At 38.1% G+C, this 20,634-nt stretch overlaps 1 protein-coding gene and 1 non-coding gene across 3 annotated transcripts in view; one reads left to right on the top strand and one right to left on the bottom strand.

The window, feature by feature from the left end:
• The window catches only part of LOC124605327 (1-phosphatidylinositol 3-phosphate 5-kinase), a 364,356-nt gene that overhangs the window by 284,305 nt on the left and 59,417 nt on the right, over positions 1-20,634 (top strand). For both annotated transcript variants that reach the window (XM_047136933.1, XM_047136934.1), the window contains exons 20-23: positions 3,027-3,199; positions 13,707-13,890; positions 15,638-15,783; positions 17,825-17,985. In XM_047136933.1, coding sequence (XP_046992889.1) covers positions 3,027-3,199; positions 13,707-13,890; positions 15,638-15,783; positions 17,825-17,985 — 664 coding nt within the window. The remainder of the gene's footprint in view (positions 1-3,026; positions 3,200-13,706; positions 13,891-15,637; positions 15,784-17,824; positions 17,986-20,634) is intronic.
• On the bottom strand, positions 9,093-9,167 carry Trnas-uga. The gene has a single exon. It is a non-coding gene; the product is annotated as a tRNA-Ser (tRNA).

Genomic DNA, 20,634 nt, shown 5'->3' on the forward strand with positions numbered 1-20,634 from the left:
TACCAGTCTACATTTTATATCCTCTACTTCAAACATCATCAGTTATTTTACTCCCCAAATAACAAAACTCATTTACTACTTTAAGTGTTTCATTTCCTAATATAATTCCCTCAGCATCACCCAATTTAATTTGACTACATTCCATTATCCTTGTTTTGCTTTTGATGATGTTCATCTTTTATCCTCCTTTCAAGACACTGTCCATTCCATTCAATTGCTCTTCCAAGTCCTTTGCTGTCTCTGACAGAATTACAATGTCATTGGTGAACCCCAAAGTTTTTATTTCTTCTCCATGGATTTTAATACCTGCTCTGAATTTTTCTTTTGTTTCCTTTACTGCTAGCTCAATATACAGTTTGAATAACATCGAGGAGAGGCTACAACCCTGTCTCCTTCCTTCCCAACCACTGCTTCCCTTTCATGTCCCTCGATTCTTGTAACTGCCATCTGGTTTGTGCACAAATTGTAAATAGCCTTTCGCTCCCTGTATTTTACCCCTGCCACCTTCAGAATTTGAAAGATATTATTCTAGTCAACATTGTCAAAAGCCTTCTCTAAGTCTACAAATGCTAGAAACATAGGTTTGCCTTTCCTTAATCTATCTTCTAAGATAAGCCATAGGGTCAGTATTGCCTCACATGTTCCAATATTTCTAAGGAATCAAATCTAATCTTCCCTGAGGTCGGCTTCTACCAGTTTTTCCATTCATCTGTAAAGAATTCGCGTAGTATTTTGCAGCCGTGACTTACTAAACCCCCCCATGAACCATGGACCTTGCCGTTGGTGGGGAGGCTTGATGCATCAGCGATACAGATAGCCATACCGTAGGTGCGACCACAATGGAGGGGTATCTGTTGAGAGGCCAGACAAATGTGTGGTTCCTGAAGAGGGGCAGCAGCCTTTTCAGTAGTTGCAGGGGCAACAGTGTGGATGATTGACTGATCTGGCCTCGTAACACTAACCAAAACGGCCTTGCTGTGCTGGTACTGCGAATGGCTGAAAGCAAGGGGAAACTACAGCTGTAATTTCTCTTGAGGGCATGCAGCTTTACTGTATGGTTAAATGATGATGGCGTCCTCTTTGGTAAAATATTCCGGAGGTAAAATAGTCCCCATTCGGATCTCCGGGTGGGGACTACTCAAGAGAACATTGTTATCAGGAGAAAGAAAATTGGCATTCTATGGATCAGAGCATGGTATGTCAGATCCCTTAATTGGGCAGGTAGGTTAGAAAACTTAAAAAGGGAAATGGATATTGGTTCAAATGGCTCTGAGCACTATGGGACTCAACTGCTGAGGTCATTAGTCCCCTAGAACTTAGAACTAGTTAAACCTAACTAACCTAAGGACATCACAAACATCCATGCCCGAGGCAGGATTCGAACCTGCGACCGTAGCGGTCTTGCGGTTCCAGACTGCAGCGCCTTTAACCGCACGGCCACTTCGGCCGGCGGTAATGGATAGGTTAAAGTTAGATATAGTGAGAACTGGTGAAGTTCGGTGGCAGGAGGAACAAGACTTTTGGTCAGGTGAATACAGGGTTATAAATACAAAATCAAATAGGGGTAATGCAGGAGTAGGTTTAATAATGAATAAAAAATAGGAGTGCAGGTAAGCTACTGCAAACAGCATAGTGAATGCATTATTGTGGCCAAGATAGACACGAAGCCCACGCCTACTATAGTAGTACAAGTTTATATGCCAACTAGCTCTACAGATAATGAAGAAATTGATGAAATTTATGATGAGACAAAAGAAATTATTCAGATAGTGAAGAGAGACAAAAATGTAATAATCATGGCTGTCTGGAATTCGGTAGTAGGAAAAGGGAGAGAAGGAAACATAGTAGGTGAATATGGATTGGGGGTAAGAAATGAAAGAGGAAGCTGCTTGGTAGAATTTTGCACAGAGCATAACTTGGTTTAAGAATCATGAAAGAAGGTTGTATACGTGAAAGATGCCTGGAGACACTGGAAGGTTTCAGATAGATTATATAATGGTAAGTCAGAGATTTAGGAACCAGATTTTAAATTGTAAGACATTTCCAGGGGCAGATGTGGACTCTGACAACAATCTATTGGTTATGAACTGTAGATTAAAACTGAAGACACTGCAAAAAAGGTGGGAGATGGGACCTGGATAAACTGACTAAACCAGAGGTTATACAGAGTTTCAAGGAGAGCATAAGGGAACAAATGACAGGAATTGGGGAAAGAAATACAGTAGAAGAAGAATGGGTAGTGAAGGCAGCAGGGGATCAAGTAGGTAAAAAGACGAGGGCTAGTAGAAATCCGTGGGTAACAGAAGAAATATTGAATTTAATTGATGAAAGGGGAAATATAAAAGTGCAGTAAATGAAGCAGGCAAAAAGGAGTACAAACGTCTCAAAAATGAGATCGACAGGAAGTGCAAAATGGCTAAGCAGGTATGGCTAGAGGACAAATGTATGGATGTAGAGGCTTATCTCACTAGGGGTAAGATAGACACTGCCTCCAGGAAAATTAACTACTGCTACGAATATCAATTGTTCAAATGGAAAACCAGTTCTAAAAACAAAGAAGGGAAGGCAAAAAAGGTAGATGGAGTATATAGAGGCTCAATTCAAGGGCGATGTACTTGAGGACAATATTATGGAAATGGAAGAGGATGTAGATGAAGATGAAATGGGGGATATTATACTGTGTGAAGAGTTTGACAGACCACTGAAAGACCTGAGTAAAAACAAGGCCCCAGGAATAGGCAACATTCCATTAGAACTACTGACAGCCCTGGTAGAGACAGTCCTGACAAAACTCTACCATCTGGTGAGCAAGATGTATGAGACTGACGAAATACCCTCAGACTTCAAGAAGAATATAATAATTCCAATCCCAATGAAAGCAGGTGTTGACAGATGTGAAAATTGCTGAACTATCAGTTTAATAAGTTATGGCTGCAAAATACTATTGCGAATTCTTTTGTAATGTATCCTTCTTATTTATGTAAAAAAACGAGATTACACTTTACTGATGTGTTGTTTTGATTCAGATGTCCATCAACTGATGTGGCACATTGACGATTGTGTCGTGCAGCTGAAACGACACATTTGGGATGTTGTAACAGCCTGGAATGCGCGTCTTACTGAACTTCTGGCTGCAACAAGACGTCAACGGAAGAGTGGAGGCATCAGTTCAAGTAGTCTTTCTCTTGACATTGAAGAGGCAAGTGTTAACCTTCTTATTAAACTGATATTGTTGTTATCATTTTAGCTGTAAGTTAGTTCTAGTCGATTTTGCTGTTTTATAGCCACAGTCCAGTTCTAAAATTTTTGTCTAACATTTCTGTGAATGACTTCTTGACAACAAGGACTTAGAATTTGCCGTATTTTGGTTTGCATGCTGTCAAGAATTGGAAGAATCATCAAGAGACACAACATCAAGTGTGTTTTTTGTTCACCAGCAAAATTGAGGAATTTGTTGCGTTCAGTCAAAGACAATCTTGTCCTTAGGAGATGTGGTGTAAACAAGATCCCATGCCATGGGGAAATCTTATATTGAGCAAACCTTGCAAGATCGTTGCATTGGACACCATTGTCAAACACACGTGGGGCAACCTTATAAATAAGTGGTAGTGGAGTATTCCCTGGACACAGTGCATTGCATATTTTATGAGAAGACTGAAGTTTTCTCCTCAGCGTCATCTTTCTGGAATTGTGTTCTTAAGGAGGCCATACATACCACTTTTCAGTTAAGCACTGTCTGGAATCCAGCACTAGCTGCCATTAAATTAAAACAGATGAAATAAAAACTTCTGAGTTATAATTCGACACAGCAGACTGCTGTGATTTAATTCAGCTTTTAACCACAGGAACATCTGGCAACTCAGTCTCTGCCCACAGTCCACATGTGGAGGCCTTTCTGTGGCTCTGTCAGGGGACACTATGAGTGCTGCTTTCTTCCAACTGCGAGCATCTTCCCATGCACGCAAATTACCTGCTCCTGGCCTGATAAAATTTGATTCTACCACACGATTATCATTACTTGCGTCTTGTAGCAGTGGCAACAGCATCTCCCATCACCTGAAGTCGAACAGTTGTATCGATGAAATATTGTGGGATTTGCACAATAAGATCTGGCAGCAAACCCGAGAAGAGTATTTGCAAGACTTAGAACTAGCTGCATCGAGACCTCATAATTTGGAATGAGCTATAGAAGAAGAGGGATGATATATCACGATGTAAAGGAGTAAAAAAGGCTGAGATAAAGACAAAAGTATAACACTAATGGATAGAGAACTAATATACACACTGAGCAGTGGGAAAGCAAGATACACTACAGTTATTATTTGTAAACTATAAAATACAATGACATTGTCCTGTAGAACATCACACTGCCGCATATTAAGGTAAACTTTACTATATGCCATCTGTGCCCTGCACTTGTTCATGATATAGGACAGATGTTACCACAGTATGTCCATGTCAAGTTGGAGGCAGCCAGTGAGTGGTAGCTTATGAACAGCTGTTCTACAGCACATTTGCACATTTTATGTTCTAATATTGTTTAAGATTTCATCTGAAATATGAATATTGGTTGTGATGACAAAATTATACTAATTTTTCATGTTATACAGATGGCTTTGTCTTCTATTCTGCCTTTTTTTCCAGGCACTTCTTTTATTCATATAAATGTCACTTTTGCATTGTGTGGAAGTACTGTTAATGATTTCATCTCAAAAAATGAACCTACATTGTGGTGACAGACTGATCTGTAGTTTAAACTAAGGTCTAGCATAGATTTGAAGGTGAAAGTTTGGTTTTGACTTGGAAAATCCAGTGAATGTGAATACCAAGTCTAGATTTTGGTGACAAACTGATACTTAGCACAGCTTATGTCTAGGTTAGTTAGGAAAGTGACAAGTTGGTTGAGAGTTGCCAAAGTCAGTGAATGTGAATCTGTAAATGTAGATTGTGGTGATAAACTTATCTGTAGCATAGTGTGAGGTGTAGCTTAGGTTGAATGGTGATGTTTTGTTGTGAGTTGAGTTGGCAAAGCCGACATGTGTGAAAGTGAAGTATCAGAGGTGGCGACAAACTGATTTATAGTGTAACCAGAGGGTCATGTTAACCTGGAAGCAGACACTTTCATTTTCCGGTATTTTCTGTTTGTTTGTGTCCAGAGTCCTGCAGCATATGTGTCACAATAAAAATATTTATTACATGTTTGTGTGTATTTGCCCCTACAAAAGATGTGTTTTTCTCTGAACATTCAGTTTTATTGCACTGTAACACTTAGTACATTAATGTCGATGTGGTGGTGCAACAACCACTTCTCATTGACGACACCCTGTGCTACTCAGAGAGCAGCTTCACAGTAAAGCCACCAGAGGGCAGCTGCTCCAGGCAGTCCAGGACGTTCGTCAGTGTGCACATCGTAGAAGATGCACATATGTGGAACTATCTTTTTCTACCAATGCTGCAAGGGCAGCCACTCAAAAAATTGTAACTCTATGCCATGGCCTGTTTACTTTGAAGCAGTGGATCTCAAAGCCATAATCTTTCCAGTGTGCAACCAAAGATCACCACTGACATCATTCATGACTTCACAGCTCTGGCAATTGCCTGACCACTTAGATCTGTGATGGCATTCTGATCGGCTCCCTGGAGAGTCACGTATAACAGATGTAGGTGAAATAAAGTTAATTGTTGTATGTTTTTACCAGCCATTCAATTCTGCTGTGGCAGTTCCAGAGTATTCAAAGGAAGTGTAGAGTCAATAGCGTGTAAATACCCAGATCAGGCAATACTAGTTGGAGGCGACTTTAACCTACTGAGTATAGACTAGGATGTCATTGAGTTCATTGTGGAGGGCACAGACAGACAGTCATGTGAAATACTTTTGAACAAATTTTCTGAAAACTGTCTTGAGTAGTTAGCTTGGCAGCCCACACACTGTGGAAATATCTTAGACCTTGTAGCTACAAATAGGCCGGACCTTATCAATGATGTCAGAGTAGTTATGGGTATTAGCGATCATGATGTCACTATAGCAACTATGATTACAAAAGTTAATAAATCAGACAAGAAGAGTAGGAGAGCATTTCTGCTTGAAAAAAGCAGATAAGCACTTATTAGCGTCTGACTTAGTGAACTGGCATCACTTAGTTCCAGTAAGATGGCTGTAGAGGAATTATGAGCAAACTTTAAACGGATTGTAAATTGTGGTCTGGAGAGTCATGTGCCTATTAAGTGAATAAAGATTGAAAAGACCCACTATGGCTTATAAACAAGATTCAGAGGCTGCTAAGGAAGCAGAGGCTGTTGCACTCTTGGTTCAAAAGGGAACGCACAAATGATGACAACCGAAGGTTAGTAGAGATTTGTGCGTCTGTGGAAAGATCTATGTTTGAAACATACAACTACTACCACCATCACACCTTAGCAAAAGATCTGGCAGCGAACCATTCAGTCTGGTGTGGCAGTTGAAGATAGCAAAACAAAAACCGAAGTTGTAAATTTCATGTTCAAGAAATCATTCACATGGGAGAATCGTACAAACATACAATCATTTGACCATCAGACAAACTCCCGTGTGGAAAACAAAATAGAAACCATCCCTGGTGTAGAGAAACAACTGAAAGATTTGACTGTAAATAAATCACCAGGTCCAGATGGAATCCCAGTTCGACTTTACAAAGAACACCCTACGGCATTGTCCCCTTACCTAGTTTGCATTTATCGTGTATCTCTCACCCAGCACGAAGTCCCAGGCACTGGAAAAAAGCGCAGGTGACTCCGGTATAAGAAGGGTAAAAGAATGGACCCACAAAATTACAGACCAATATCTCTAACTTATGTTTGCTGCAGATGTCTTCAACATATTCTCAGTTCGAATATAATAAACTTTCTTCATACTGAGAAGCTTATGTTCATGAATCAGCATGGTTGTAGAAAGCATCACTTGTGTGAAACTCAGCTTGCCCTTTTCACTGTTTCACATGATATAGTGTGAACTATGGATGAAGGGCAACAGGCAGATTCCATATTTCTAAATTTCCAGAAAGCATTTGACATGGTGCCTTGTTGCAGGCTGTTAATGAAAATATGAGTATATGGAATAAGTTCAAAGATATGAGTGGCTCAAAGACTTTTTATTTCATAGAACCCAGTATGTTGTCCTCGATGGTGAGTGTTCATCAGAGATGAGGGTATCACCAGGAGTGCCCCAGGGAAGTGCAATAGGACCACTGTTGTTCTCTATATACATAAACGATTTAGCGGACAGAGTAGGCAGCAATATGCGGTTGTTAGCTGATGATGCTGTGGTGTATGGTAAGGTGTCAAAGTTGAACGACTGTAGGAAGATACAAGATGACTTACACATTTCCATTTGATGTATTAAATGGCAAGTAGCCCTAAATGTGGAAAAATGTAAGTTAATGCAGATGAGGAAAAGGGTCAAACCTTTAATGTTTGCATGCAGTAGTACTAGTGTCCTGCTCGACACAGTCAAATCATTTAAATATATGGGCATAACATTGAAAAATGATATGATATGGAACAAGTATATGAGAACTGTGATAGGGAAGGTGTATGATTGACTTCGGTTTATTGGAAGAATTGTAGGAAAGTGGTTCACCTGTAAAGGAGATAGCATATAGGACACTGGTGTGGGCCATTCTTGAGTACTGCTTGAGTGTTTGGGATCTATACCAGCTCAGATTAAAGAAAGACATTGAAGCAATTCAGAGGTGGGCTGCTAGATTTGTTACTGGTAGGTTTGAACAACGTGTAAGTGTTACGGAGATACTTCGGGAATTCAGATGGGAGTCCCTGGAGAGAAGGTGACATTCTTTTCGAGAAACACTACTGAGAAAATTTGGAGAACTGGCATTTGAAGCTGATTGTTGAATGAGTCTACTGCCACTGCACGTAAGGACCACGAAGATAAGATACGAGAAACTAGGGCTCATGTGGAGGCATATAGACAGTCGTTAGACAGTCGTTTTTCCCTCACTGTATTTGTGAGTGGAACAGGAAAGGAAATGACTAGTAATGGTACAGGGTACCATTCACCATACCGTGCCTTGCGGAGTATCTATGTAGATATAGATGTAGATGTAGAGTGGTAATTGGTGACTATTCCATACTTTTTCCAGGCTGTAGAAATTCTGTTTTGGACTTCAAAATATTTTTTTACTTGCTCAGCAGGAGTTAATTTCATATTCAAAAGGGACTAATACAGCTGAGTTTCATAGCAAAATTTACAAGTTACTTTTCAAAAGCGTGCTTTTTTGGTTAAGTTTAAGTCAAGAAGAAACCTTATGATGTCTAATTCATTACTACACTTCTGCAGTGAATGTAAGCCATGTTTCTGTTGTAATAAAATTAATTTATGTACATGAGAATGTGTCGGTTGTCAGACAGTGATTAAATATGTTAAGTGCTACCTTATTCTCCATGTTGGTTATCTCTGGTGTATCGGAGGTAGCAGTTACTGTTTTGTTAAATAACTTAATATTACTCCCGTGATGAAGACAAAAACATTGTTACATTATGGCTATACATATCAAATGTTCCACCATCAAATTTTTCCATTACCGCTCAAAACAGATTTTACCAACATGCACTATGAGGTTTGAGCATAAACAGCTCATTGTAAAGTTGTACAAAATCTTGTGCTACCTTTGATACAGATGCATCTTGTGGAACAATTAGTATTTAAGTATATACTACCAAATGAAACACATGAAAGTATGAAGCAATTATTACATTGCACTTATATCAAGGAGACACAAGATCAGACGTCATCCTACCCCATGCTGCTTTTGGTTGTCTGCAGTTTTCTGTAATCATTGCAGACGGGTTTCTTTTAGTGTAATGTTCATTTCCAGAGCTATAAGAAACAGTTGTATTAAGATATGCATGATATGTAAAAGACATGAGAATTTACATTCAAATCAGTACAGCTTTCATCAAGGGCATTTTTGCATGACAGTTCATACAATAAGTGCATATATTGTTTACTTTAATTCACGTGTGATAATTCCAGAATGAGATTTTCACTCTGCAGCAGAGTGTGCACTGATATGAAATTTCCTGGCAGATTAAAACTGTGTGCCGGACTGAGACTCGAACTCAGGACCTTTGCCTTTCACAGGCAAGTGCTCTACCAACTGAGCTACCCAGGCACAACTCACAAGTTCGAGTCTCAGACTGGCACACAGTTTTAATCTGCCAGGATGTCAAATGTGATGAATTTGTGATTAAATGACTTGTAGCATCTGCCTGCAATCTCATTGTGTATATCCAGTATAAAGTAATGCATAATGTGCTTTGTTTGTGAAATGATGATACATGGGTGAAATTCATTTCATTATGTTACTTTAATTCAGCGTAAAGTAAGTGTTCCATCAGGGACAATATGGAATGTTATGTTTCAGTGGTGTTTGCGTATCAGAAGAAAGATAATATCCAGTTTTTATTCAAAATCATGTTAGGGTGAAGTGGGGTAAGTGTAACCATGGGGTTAGTGTAACCACGGCCTATGGTGCCTTAAAGAAGCTGTATTTTTACCTCTGACCTATCACACATATTAATTTACTCCTTTCTTTGTTATATTTAACCATAAGTTGTTGAATCTGACATAAATTGGTAATTAATTTTTGGACTTGAATTGACGTCTGCATTTTCACTCTGCGAGTGAGTGACATGCTCAGAATTTGGTGGTCTGTCATTTTTGCAGTTTTAAAGATAACTGCACATTTTTTTGGTTACAAACTAACTTTTGCATGAAAATTTCAAATGTGAGATTCATTTTACTCTACTGATAAAGCTCTTGATATGCCAGGCCTGGTTACACTTACCCCAACTTTTTCCCATGTCGGGCAAGTGTAACCAACAGACTGTGGCAAGTGTAACCAGGGGGGTTACCGGAACAGATTTATTTATTTAAGCCGTAACCTTGTTTTTGCTATCACACTAGATCAACTAAACTGACCTTCCTGTACATATGGATACCAGAATACCTGAATGTGCTGGATTTGTAGGCCTACTAAGTTTGTGTGAGATATATTTTATTTTTTATTTAAGTCTACTATATTTTTAAACAACGTTTCCTTTTATAAAATATGACACAGTCCGACAGTGTAGTCCCACTGGTAAAACAAAGAAGAAAAGGATTGCACCAGGAGCTGAAGTTACCACTTTTCAAGATGCCATCTATAAAGAAAAAGATTTCAGAGGAAACGAGAATAATAAGGAGAAAGCAAAACGAATAAGCATTATCGACATAAAAAATGGTGTGGTAATGAAAAGTAAATCTTCCAAACAAAGTGCTGTTACTTTATCCGAAATGGCATTTTGGAATGTTGTGGAAAAAAATCCCTGATTGATCATGTGGATAACAAGAAAAAAAGACAAAGTTGAATCAACAAGTGAAGAAAGTGAAACTGAAGGAGGGCTATCTTTAATAAGTGGTGATGAAGAAAATGGGACCATAATAACACTGGCCAATCTCAGGAAAGAAATGATAAACTGTGAAGAAGAAAAAGAGGCAAACTTTTTTGAAGCCAAAGATAAAATTACAGTTGGAAACTATGTTCTGGTAGCGGGTTGCAACAAAATGTAAGAAAGTTCATTTTATTGGCCAAGTTACCAAAATTAGTGATTTAGGAGATCCAGAAGTGATTTTCCTCAGATGCAAAAATAAGGTAAAGCGTGGCACCACATTCTACTTGCCTGATAGAAGAGATGAGACGTAAGTTCCATCCTCTGATGTCATTTCAGTGTTGCCTGAGCCTACTTTGAGTCACAGGGGAGACCTGACATTTGGTGTTACATTTGATTCATACAACATTCAGTGACTAAATAATAGTTAGGGCCTAAGTGTGAATATAATAAGTTGAATTAGGGCAGTTTAGCGTTAAACACAAATTGCCAACAACTTTAGTTCAATTACCATGAAAAATAATAAAAAGTGAACTTATAAAGTGAATTTTTCTTTTCTTTTGATACTAGATATTTTATTATTTTTGTTAAATTGCCTACTAAAGAAAAAATATTACTTTTGTAGAATTTAAACTAATAAATTACTGGCCTAAAACAAAAGTAAATCATCTATGAAGCATTCTGTTTCAGTGTTTTATGGTTTAGGCTAACACTTATTTTTTAGTTTAGCTAACATTTTCTGTGTATTTCATAATATACAAAGAGGCGTGTGCAAAAAAGTTCATATCTTGAGTAAAATTTAAGATATTTTAATGATTTAAAAATCCTCAAATTCAGTAAAAATTGGGTAATCAGGTTACTTACCCCAAGTCTCTTTTACAATGCTGTGTATGGGTACAACGGTGCAGGGTTACACTTGCCCCGAACCATGGGGCAAGTGTAACCTCATAACACAAAATTTTGAAAACAATTAATTGACCATATAATTTCTTTTTTCAAAAACAAAATGTAGATTGTTTAAAAGACAATAAGTCAAACTTTAAGCATGAGAAGTTTCAAAATCATATCTTCAATAACAAGTTGGCAATTTGGTGTCAAAGTTGAACTATGCCAAAACGTGGTTACACTTACCCCACTTCACCCTAATTAAGTTTAAAGGATGACATAGTCAGCAGTTAATAAATATTCACACGAGATTTCATGTTTCAGACCTCATCCAATTATGTACCGTAAAAATGGGTTAAATTTGGTCACTTTTTAAGGTTTTTCATGAATTTTAATGTGAAGATGAAAACTAAATGTTGTAATTGAATTAGAGACCATTTACCTCATAGTGATGTGAAAACATAACTGTTTGCTGTATAAAATTTTTAGCTGTGGTGAAAGTTTCCGAGGAAATCGGGTAACTCTGGTCAGCAATAAAATATTATGAAAAGATGAAGTTACATCCATCTGCATTACCATTGGCCACTTAAAATGAACATTATAAGATCACAATAACTTTCTCTAACTGGCTTGGACTAAATGTTGTATTAGGGAATTAAATACACAAATAATTTTATTATTCAGTGAATTGAAAAGTAAGCTGAAACATCATCATAGCCTATAGGTTAAATACAGTTCTTTTTATTGGAAGACATTCTTGAAAAGATATGTCATGAAATTTAAGAGTTTCAGAATATAAATTTCTAATTAAAAATAATGATAAGAAAATTAACAGACCTCCACAGAAAGGATGCAAGAACACTGGGTGTTTCCTGTATGAATTTCTTTCGTTTTGTCCTGTAGAAGGTGTAGAGTATATTTTGGAGGCCTGGTGTAATGATATTTTCCTTTTCAAAATCTCTTCTAATGCATTTTGTAAATCAATCTGGTTGCAACTACAATATGCATACCCTCCTACTTTTCATAGGTACTTTCGGCTTGGCCAGCGTTACTCTGAAAATTCACATTGCTGATTTAAAACTAACTTAGCCAAACACTACTTGTTGTTTATGTACATTTTGTGTGTGTGTGTGTGTGTGTGTGTGTGTGTGTTAATATATACTTGCACAGCAGTTCTTTTACGGCGGTAATGGCTTACAAAATTCGGTTTCAGCTATGCAGACGTTTGTTTTCATACTTCAGCACAGTGTTATTTCATGCTGACTGGAAATCCAAAATCACTGTACAGTTTTTGTGCGCAAATCAAGTGAAATAATGAGGATGTCAGAAACGTCTGTCCACTACACATTACTGCTTTCAAAATAATTATACCCTGAATTCAACTGATGGCAGCACAAAATAAATAAAGAAATAAATAAATAAATAAATTGATGGCCTACTGCTACTGACTGAAATTACCCCAGGTGGCCAAAGTAAGCACATTTTATGGTACACTAAGCAAAGTTGCATGAATTACTAAGTGTGCAGAATGATACTGAAGTCATCAAGACCAAAACACAATTTGGATGATTCTTCAGCAATATAAATATATTTTTTTGAAATAATTTAAGATATTGTTTCTCAAGGTTTATTGTGATAATTCAAAACTGTTGCTATTGTAGAGACCCTGGTTGAGATACAGTTTTACTGAAGATAGACCTCTATATCTGCATACCATATTGTAAACAATGTGTAGGACATATGAATCATCAGACAATTTCTTCAGTTTTTTGTATAAAAGCAGACTCAGTGGTGACTCGGAAACATATGTTATTGTGGCAGCAGTTAATACTTTCAGTTGCCTCAAATTGGTTTTTGTTTTCCAGACTGTGTCAGCAAGTGTTCAGCCATAAAAGCAATGCAAAAGTTTGTATGTGGTGTGTGTGTGTGTATCAGGAGACATGATTAATCCCATTTCTAGCACTGTTCAACTTGACATTTTTCCCACATATAAAGCTCTTTGAGAGAGGAAAGTATATTTAGTAGAAGCATAACTTTAAATTTGTAGTCTCTTATGTGCCCATGCAGACACCAACACACGTAACTTCTGAATTAGACTGAAATTAAATATTTGGCACTTGGTTTTTGTCTGTGTTATGTGGTATGCTCTTTTTAAAACAGGGCAAAGATGGATTCCATGTGCAATGGAAATCAGTTAAAAACCGATTATACTTTAATTGTGTCAAATAATAAAAAAAGTTACTTGTAATAATAGAGTGTGGTTTATTCCCCTTTGCATAATATCGGTTTTCAAAGGGACTGTATTAAGATCTGTGAATGTAACGCATTGTTGTCATTTGGAATGTCAGTTTGTTATTTACTGTGATGTGGTGTACACATTGCATTGTTTGTTACAGGCAGTGCCACAGGATATTAATGATACAGAGACATGTGAAGGATCCACCAGTCCTTGCTCAGAAGGCCAAGAAGTTGAATGTCTCTCGTCTCCAAGTATGCAAGGGGGCTCTGATATTATTGATGAAGATCTGGCTGAAGATAACTACAATTTGCCTCCAGATACAGTTGTTGGAACAGTGGACGGTAATTTTGATACAAAATACTTGTCAGAATTTGTTGCAATAAATAATGTTGGAGCAGGATTTGATTTTGCGGCAAGCAGATAACTCTCTTTCGAGAACAAGTTTATCTCTTGTGATGTTTTATATTTACCAAATTTTGATGATTATAATTTGTTTTATTCCATGAGGTGGTGGGTTTGGCAATTATTCTTATTAGTGGCAGATAACTTGTAAAAAATTAATTTACAATTTTTTTTATATTGCTACCACATAAACTGCTGCATTAAATATTTTACACCTGCATTACATTTTGCTCAACTTAGCTAAATACCAAGTCTCATTACTTTTATATTAACCTTCTCCTATCAAAAGGAAAACAATTAACAATAAATTATTGTTAAAAATACAGCATCTGTGGCTCATCATGCAGCTTGTCCTCTCATTATCTATGACCTGCTCAGCAGACGCAACAGCGACCAGTCTGTGCTTCACGGCAAACAAACCCCAATTGACTGTGATGCTCGCTGACTCTCACAAAATAAAATGAAATAAAGTGTAAAACAAAAACCAGAACCTTTTGATAGAAAAAATAAAGGTGTTACATGCCAGTCCAGTAAAAAAAGAACTTCCTCGTAAAGAATCAGCATGGGCCAAGGACAAGCCACTCATGAGAAACACAGATGGTTGCTTGGAAATAACACATATGAACATGTAGATTCCCCTTCCTAGGTATCCAAAATAGCATTAAACACTTTACCACAGTCTGAGCAGACAACACAAGTAGAATCTGCTTGTATATACATACTCTCAGGTCATCCATGTGATGCATGGTGGGGGAGTGGTGGGGAATTCCTTGTGATGACATATTAGTACCTTGTAAAGGTACACCAGTCTGGTGTGACAGTAGAAGACAGCAAAAGGAAAGCTAAAGTTTTAAATTTCACATTTAAGAAACCATTTGTTTAGGAGCATCTTACAGATGTACCGTAGTTTGACTGCAGCACAAACTCCCGTATGGAGCACGTACACAGGCATTCCTTGGCTTTGAAAATCAGCTACCATAGTTGAAGACAAATAAACCATCAGTTTTACAGGGAGCACTCTTTGGCACTGGCCCCATTTTCAGGTTGCATTTATTGTGAATTTCTCGGTCTGTGGAATGTCTTAAGTGAATGGAAAAAAGTGCAGGTGACCACTGTATATAAGAAGAGTAAAAGAACAGACCCCAAAATTACAGACTAATGTCCTTATTGTTGGTTTGTTGAAGAATTATTGAGCATATTCAAAGTTTGAATATTACAGAATGTCCAAAACTGTCCAAATTTGTTACTTTTGAATACATTGTGGTAGCGAACAGTGAGCAATGTGTTACAAATATTTACTATCAAAAACAGTCTTGATCACAATTTATTTATTACGGTGACGGGTTTCGACCACTATTGTGGTCATCTTCAGACCAATGAGTAAGAACCTCCTTCTGGTGGCAAATCACTACTCTAATTGTGTGATTGCCATCAGAAGGAGGTTCTTACTCATTATATATACCATTCACAGTAATTATTGAGAAAAGTGAAAGTATTTTGTTTATAGTAAATCTTCATATGCTGCAGATGTAAGTCTTTTGTGTAATGTACATTAATGAAACTGTTTTATAAGTGCAGCTTTGAATGTGATTTTTTCCTTAGCACTTGAATGTGATTTTTTCCTTAGCACACAATTTAGAAATTTTGTGTCTGTAATCATTATAATCATTTTTCATCTCATTTCAGTGTTAGAAGGATCATCTCCAAAAGTCCAAATAAAAATGCATTCTGAATCACTCGAAGACAGTCATGATGGAAAATCATCACAGAAGAGTGTTAAAACTATATTGTCACAACTATTGCCTTCTGCCACATCTTCAGCTCCTATACAGGTTTGCATATAATGTAGTATGTAATTTCTTTTCATCTTCTTTTTATTTGCAATATAGAATCCAAAATAATATTTCAGAAACTGTATGATGACCGTCATTTCAATTATTTCTTCTTTAGCTGAACAGAGTTCAGCAACATGATCCTACTATGCAAATATCCAGTATCTAAAATGCTTTCGAAGCTGTTTCATCCTGAATTCATCTTCTAATGACAAAATCTGTATTCCTTGTGAAACATATAAACATTTGAATTATATACAGTGTGTTTCAGGACCTCACTGAAAAACATTGAACAGTGAAGTCACCCATATAAGATCATTTTTTATCAGGGTACATACAGTCTTTAATGCATCCTTAACATTATAGCAATGAATAACTACAGTTGCACAAAAATTACCATTTATTATTGTTAGACATGCCCTGACAGTAAATATCGCGAATGGTTCAAAAATATACCATGTGCCTCAACACGTGCAGCACACCGTTGCCCATACTACTCTGGAGAGCATGTCAACATTTTGTCAGATGTGGTGGAATTGATCAGTGATTCAGGCTATCAACTCAATTCAAGTTGGAAGTGGAATAATGTAAACCATACTCTTGATATGAAAATTTTGTGAGGCTTCTGGATGAGTCCTTCCTGGGAACTTCCAGAATACACATACACCTGGATGACTACATTGTCCTAACCAATGACACTGTAGTGGCACTACAATCAACATGCAGTAATCAAGATATGTCAAATCAGGCAAATGTGCCGGAAAAACAACATGCCCTCCACGTCGTATCCAGTGTTCCCAAACATTGACAGTTAGTTGCACTCTTGCATCAACATTGAAGTGTGCTGGGACTCCATCGTGCTGGAAACAAAGGCCTCTGCACACAGCAAGCAGTAGACTGTCCAGCGGGTCTGGAAATGTGCTCTGCAGGAATTGCAAGCGAGCTGTTCCCGTTAATGTAGGTAACAGTTTTACAGGTCCTAGTAGAAGATTATCCACAATTCCCATCCACATGTTTATGGAGAATCTTCTTTGGCACAATCTAACAGCAACCACATGCAGGTTTTCATAGTGTCAGATGTGGCTTTTTCTGCTGTTAAAATACCCATCTTTTGTAAAGGAGGCCATATCTGTAGATAAAACAGCTGTATGGAAGGAAACATCATTCACACTTTTGTGTACAAATCGCTGCACAAACTGCATAAGATGTTGGTAACGAGGTAGTCCTAAATCTACAGATCAATTCACCTTCAAAATCTGATGTTCTGACATGACACTTACCGCCACCAACATGCTGGGGTGCAAACTCCCTGTTTCTTGTAAGCATCCATGAATTGCAGAAGAGTTAGTGGATGTCTTCTGTTAGGGAACCAATTTTCCTAGATATGAGGAGCTGTTATTCCATTTCCCATCCCCTTACCGTAACACACAATCATCTTGGTGACTTCATCAAATCAATACCCCATGATTCATTGAATAAAAACAAGAAGAAGACCTGAATTGAAGATTAGTAAGATGCACAATGCTGAAGATACAGTATTATAAGAACATAAGCTGACAGCAACACTGATAAGACGCCCACCATTGAAGATACAGCATTATAAGAACACAAGCTGACTGCAGCACTGATAAGATGCGCACCACTGAAGGCACCGTATTACAATGGCACAAGCTGAGTGACAGGCCAGGTACGATTCCACAGAGTAATGACCTACCTGCACAGCAGGTCACTAGGTGGTGGTGCACATAATGACCATGGACATAACTCATAAACAGTGGACCAAAACAAATGTTCAATAATAAAAAATGATCATCAAAGTTTGATCTATTGTCCCTCAAAGTTTGGCAGGGAGGTCCTGAAACACCCTGTATATGTAAAGTCATTGGTTAGATAATATGAAATCCAAACTTTTTCTGATTGAAGAGCTGGGATACTTATTCCAGAATTTTGCATCGAGTTTGAAGATGCTTTCATTTAAGATAAGTTTAATGTCAATGAAATTCATATGAGGGTGATTTTGAGACAAATAACTTTTTTACAGAGTCCACTGAGTCCCCAGGAGCATCATCTGCCACCAACAGATGGAGCTGTACCAATTGTTGTGTATGAAACTGAACCTTCTTCTATTATTGCTTATGCATTGAGTTCACAGGATTATCGGCGATTTCATGATGAAATGAATAATGATCAGGTCACGTCAAGGTATGTCTTTAAATAAAACATACATATAACAATGTAAAGTCTTTGGTGGATTGTAAATAATGGGAGAACTGAAAATGATGACTCACCATATAAGTGAGGTGCTGAGTGACCGATACATACATAAACAAGACTGAACATTTTGTGAAGCTTCTGGATGAGTCCTTCCTGGGAACTAACAGAATACACATACACCTGGATGGCTACATTGTCCCAACCAATGACAGTGTAGTGGCACTACAATCAATATGCAGCACAGTCAGTCGGGACAGGGTAGCCATGCACAAATGTAGATATGTGTTGGTATTCTGTTAGCTCTGGAGAAGAACCCATCCAGTAGCTTGACAACATAATAAGTTATCTGAATAAGACATGAAATGGTATTGTACTTTAAAAGATAATTTAGTGTCACAATAAGTTCAGTTAAGTAAAACAATCAATAAATATATGGCTGTGGTGGTTCAGGAGTTAGGGCACAGTACTATAGCCCTGGAGGTCTTTGGTTCAATCCTGGAGAGGGGTGGGGGATGGAGGAGGTATTTTTCTGCATTATAATCTCTCCAAGATGGCACTGGGTCCACTAAACCTGCTATCAAATAAGTATTGGAGATCTTTTCTAGGGGTAAAAGGTGGCCAGGGCAATGGGCCTGCCATCTTCCTCCTCCCAGTAATGCAACGAAGAAGAAGGGCTGCACTCACTTGCAGCCAGGCCAATAACCTGTGTTTGTTTGTTCATGTGTAAGTTTGCATATATGTTTCACATTCCCCCTAAACCATTGGACTGATTTGAATGAACTTTGTGCATATTTTGCTTACTGTGTGAAAGAACTACCGAGGGGATAAGAAGCACCTACCTATCGAAGGGATGAGGGTGTGGAGGAAAAACTAGTGTAGCCAACGACACATGAATACCCAGACTTTATTCATCCATTATTTAAGAATGAGAGCACTTATTGATTAGCAACGAACTTCACACACAATTTTGAACCTTTATGGAACTTTTTCTCCCTGAGAACCACAACAAAACAATGAAAGGGAAGAAACTTTCTCACTTCCTACATTTTTGCTGTTCATGCAATAAATCCGCCGTGTCACATATCATGTTTTTATTTATTACTTCTGTAATACTAAATGTTTTGATGACACATTTTACAGATAGTATTCATATGTACCATTGAATGTACCAGCAAAATTATATCATTGTACAACACGCAGTCCAGGAGATACAACATCATAAACACTGAGATATGTGAAAAATTGCCGCATCATGTGTGACATTTAAACTTATTACTTCTTTGCTAGTAACTCTATTCACAACATTTCACACACAGTATCCACATATGCTGCTGAATGTATCTACTAAATTGTAACATTGGACAACACATAGTTAAGAAGTTATGACAGCATAAACATTGAGCTGCGTGAAAACTATAGATATAGATGAAATATGTTAAATATATGTGACGTGCACATTGAGGCAAAGCCATCAGTACAAAACTCCTACAATATTCAAACTTGGCACACATATTACTTACTATTTGGAAAGAAATATTGTGGGGGTCACAATGAGCTACTTTGTATTTGAGTGGAATAACAACACAGTGAGTAAAAAAAAAAAAAAAAAAGCGGGGGGAGGGTGATGAGGAAGAGATGTTCAAACAGAAAGGGGGAGGGAGAAATGCACAGAAAGGGAAGAGGTGGAGATTGACAGAGACGGAGGAGGAGGAGATGGTCTGAGAGACGGGAAGGAGGAAATGGACAGAGAAAGGCAAAAGGAGATGGACTGAGAGAGAGGGGAGGAGGAGGTGGTCAGAGAAAGAGGGGGCAGGAGATGGTCAGAGGGAGAGGGGGGATAGAGAGAGAGAGAGGGGGGGGCAGGTGGTCGAAGAGGGAGGGGGGTAGGAGATAGAGGGGGCAGAAGGAGACGGACTAAGTGAGGTGAGGAGGTGATGAGCTAATAGATTTGGAATAAATACATACTCGAGCAATGTCAGGTAATCAGCTATGTATTTGGTAAGTATGAAAAAAAATTGTACAAGAAATATTATTAGCAAATAAAAGTCTTTCGGGTTACTCAAATTGCACTATTTATTTGTGATTTTTAAGACTGAAGGTCTTTTCTAAGAACTTTAATTGGTGAAACAGTTTAATGAGCAAGAAAGATGAACTTCTAACAATGATAACTCCAGGTTAGAATATCAACAGTGTAGGAAAAGATAGATTTCTACTTACCATAAAGATGACACAATTAGAACAAACTTACACATAAGCTTTGGCACAGCCTTTGTCAGAAAAAGAAAGAGAAATACACTCCATTCATTCACACAAGCAAACACACCTACATGCACATTTGCCTACACCAGCAGCTTGGACTGTAATGCAACTATCGTATGGAAAAGAGGCAGCAATCTTAATGGGTGGAATGTGGGGGGCGGGGGGGGGGGAGGGGGGGGGGGGTCATAGGAAAAGATAGTAGTGTACGGGTGTGGAGAGGAGAGGGTGGGGAGGGAGATTGGGCACTGTCTGCCAGTGTACAGGGACTAGAATGCCAACAATCACAGTGTTCGGAGGTTGTGGAGTGGGGAGGTAGCGAAAACGTGGTGAAAAAGGAGAGAAGTGGGGAAAGATAAGCAGGTGCATTGCAGGTGGCAG

The sequence above is a fragment of the Schistocerca americana genome, chromosome 3 (assembly GCF_021461395.2).
Source record: "Schistocerca americana isolate TAMUIC-IGC-003095 chromosome 3, iqSchAmer2.1, whole genome shotgun sequence".
Taxonomy (NCBI): domain Eukaryota; kingdom Metazoa; phylum Arthropoda; class Insecta; order Orthoptera; family Acrididae; genus Schistocerca; species Schistocerca americana.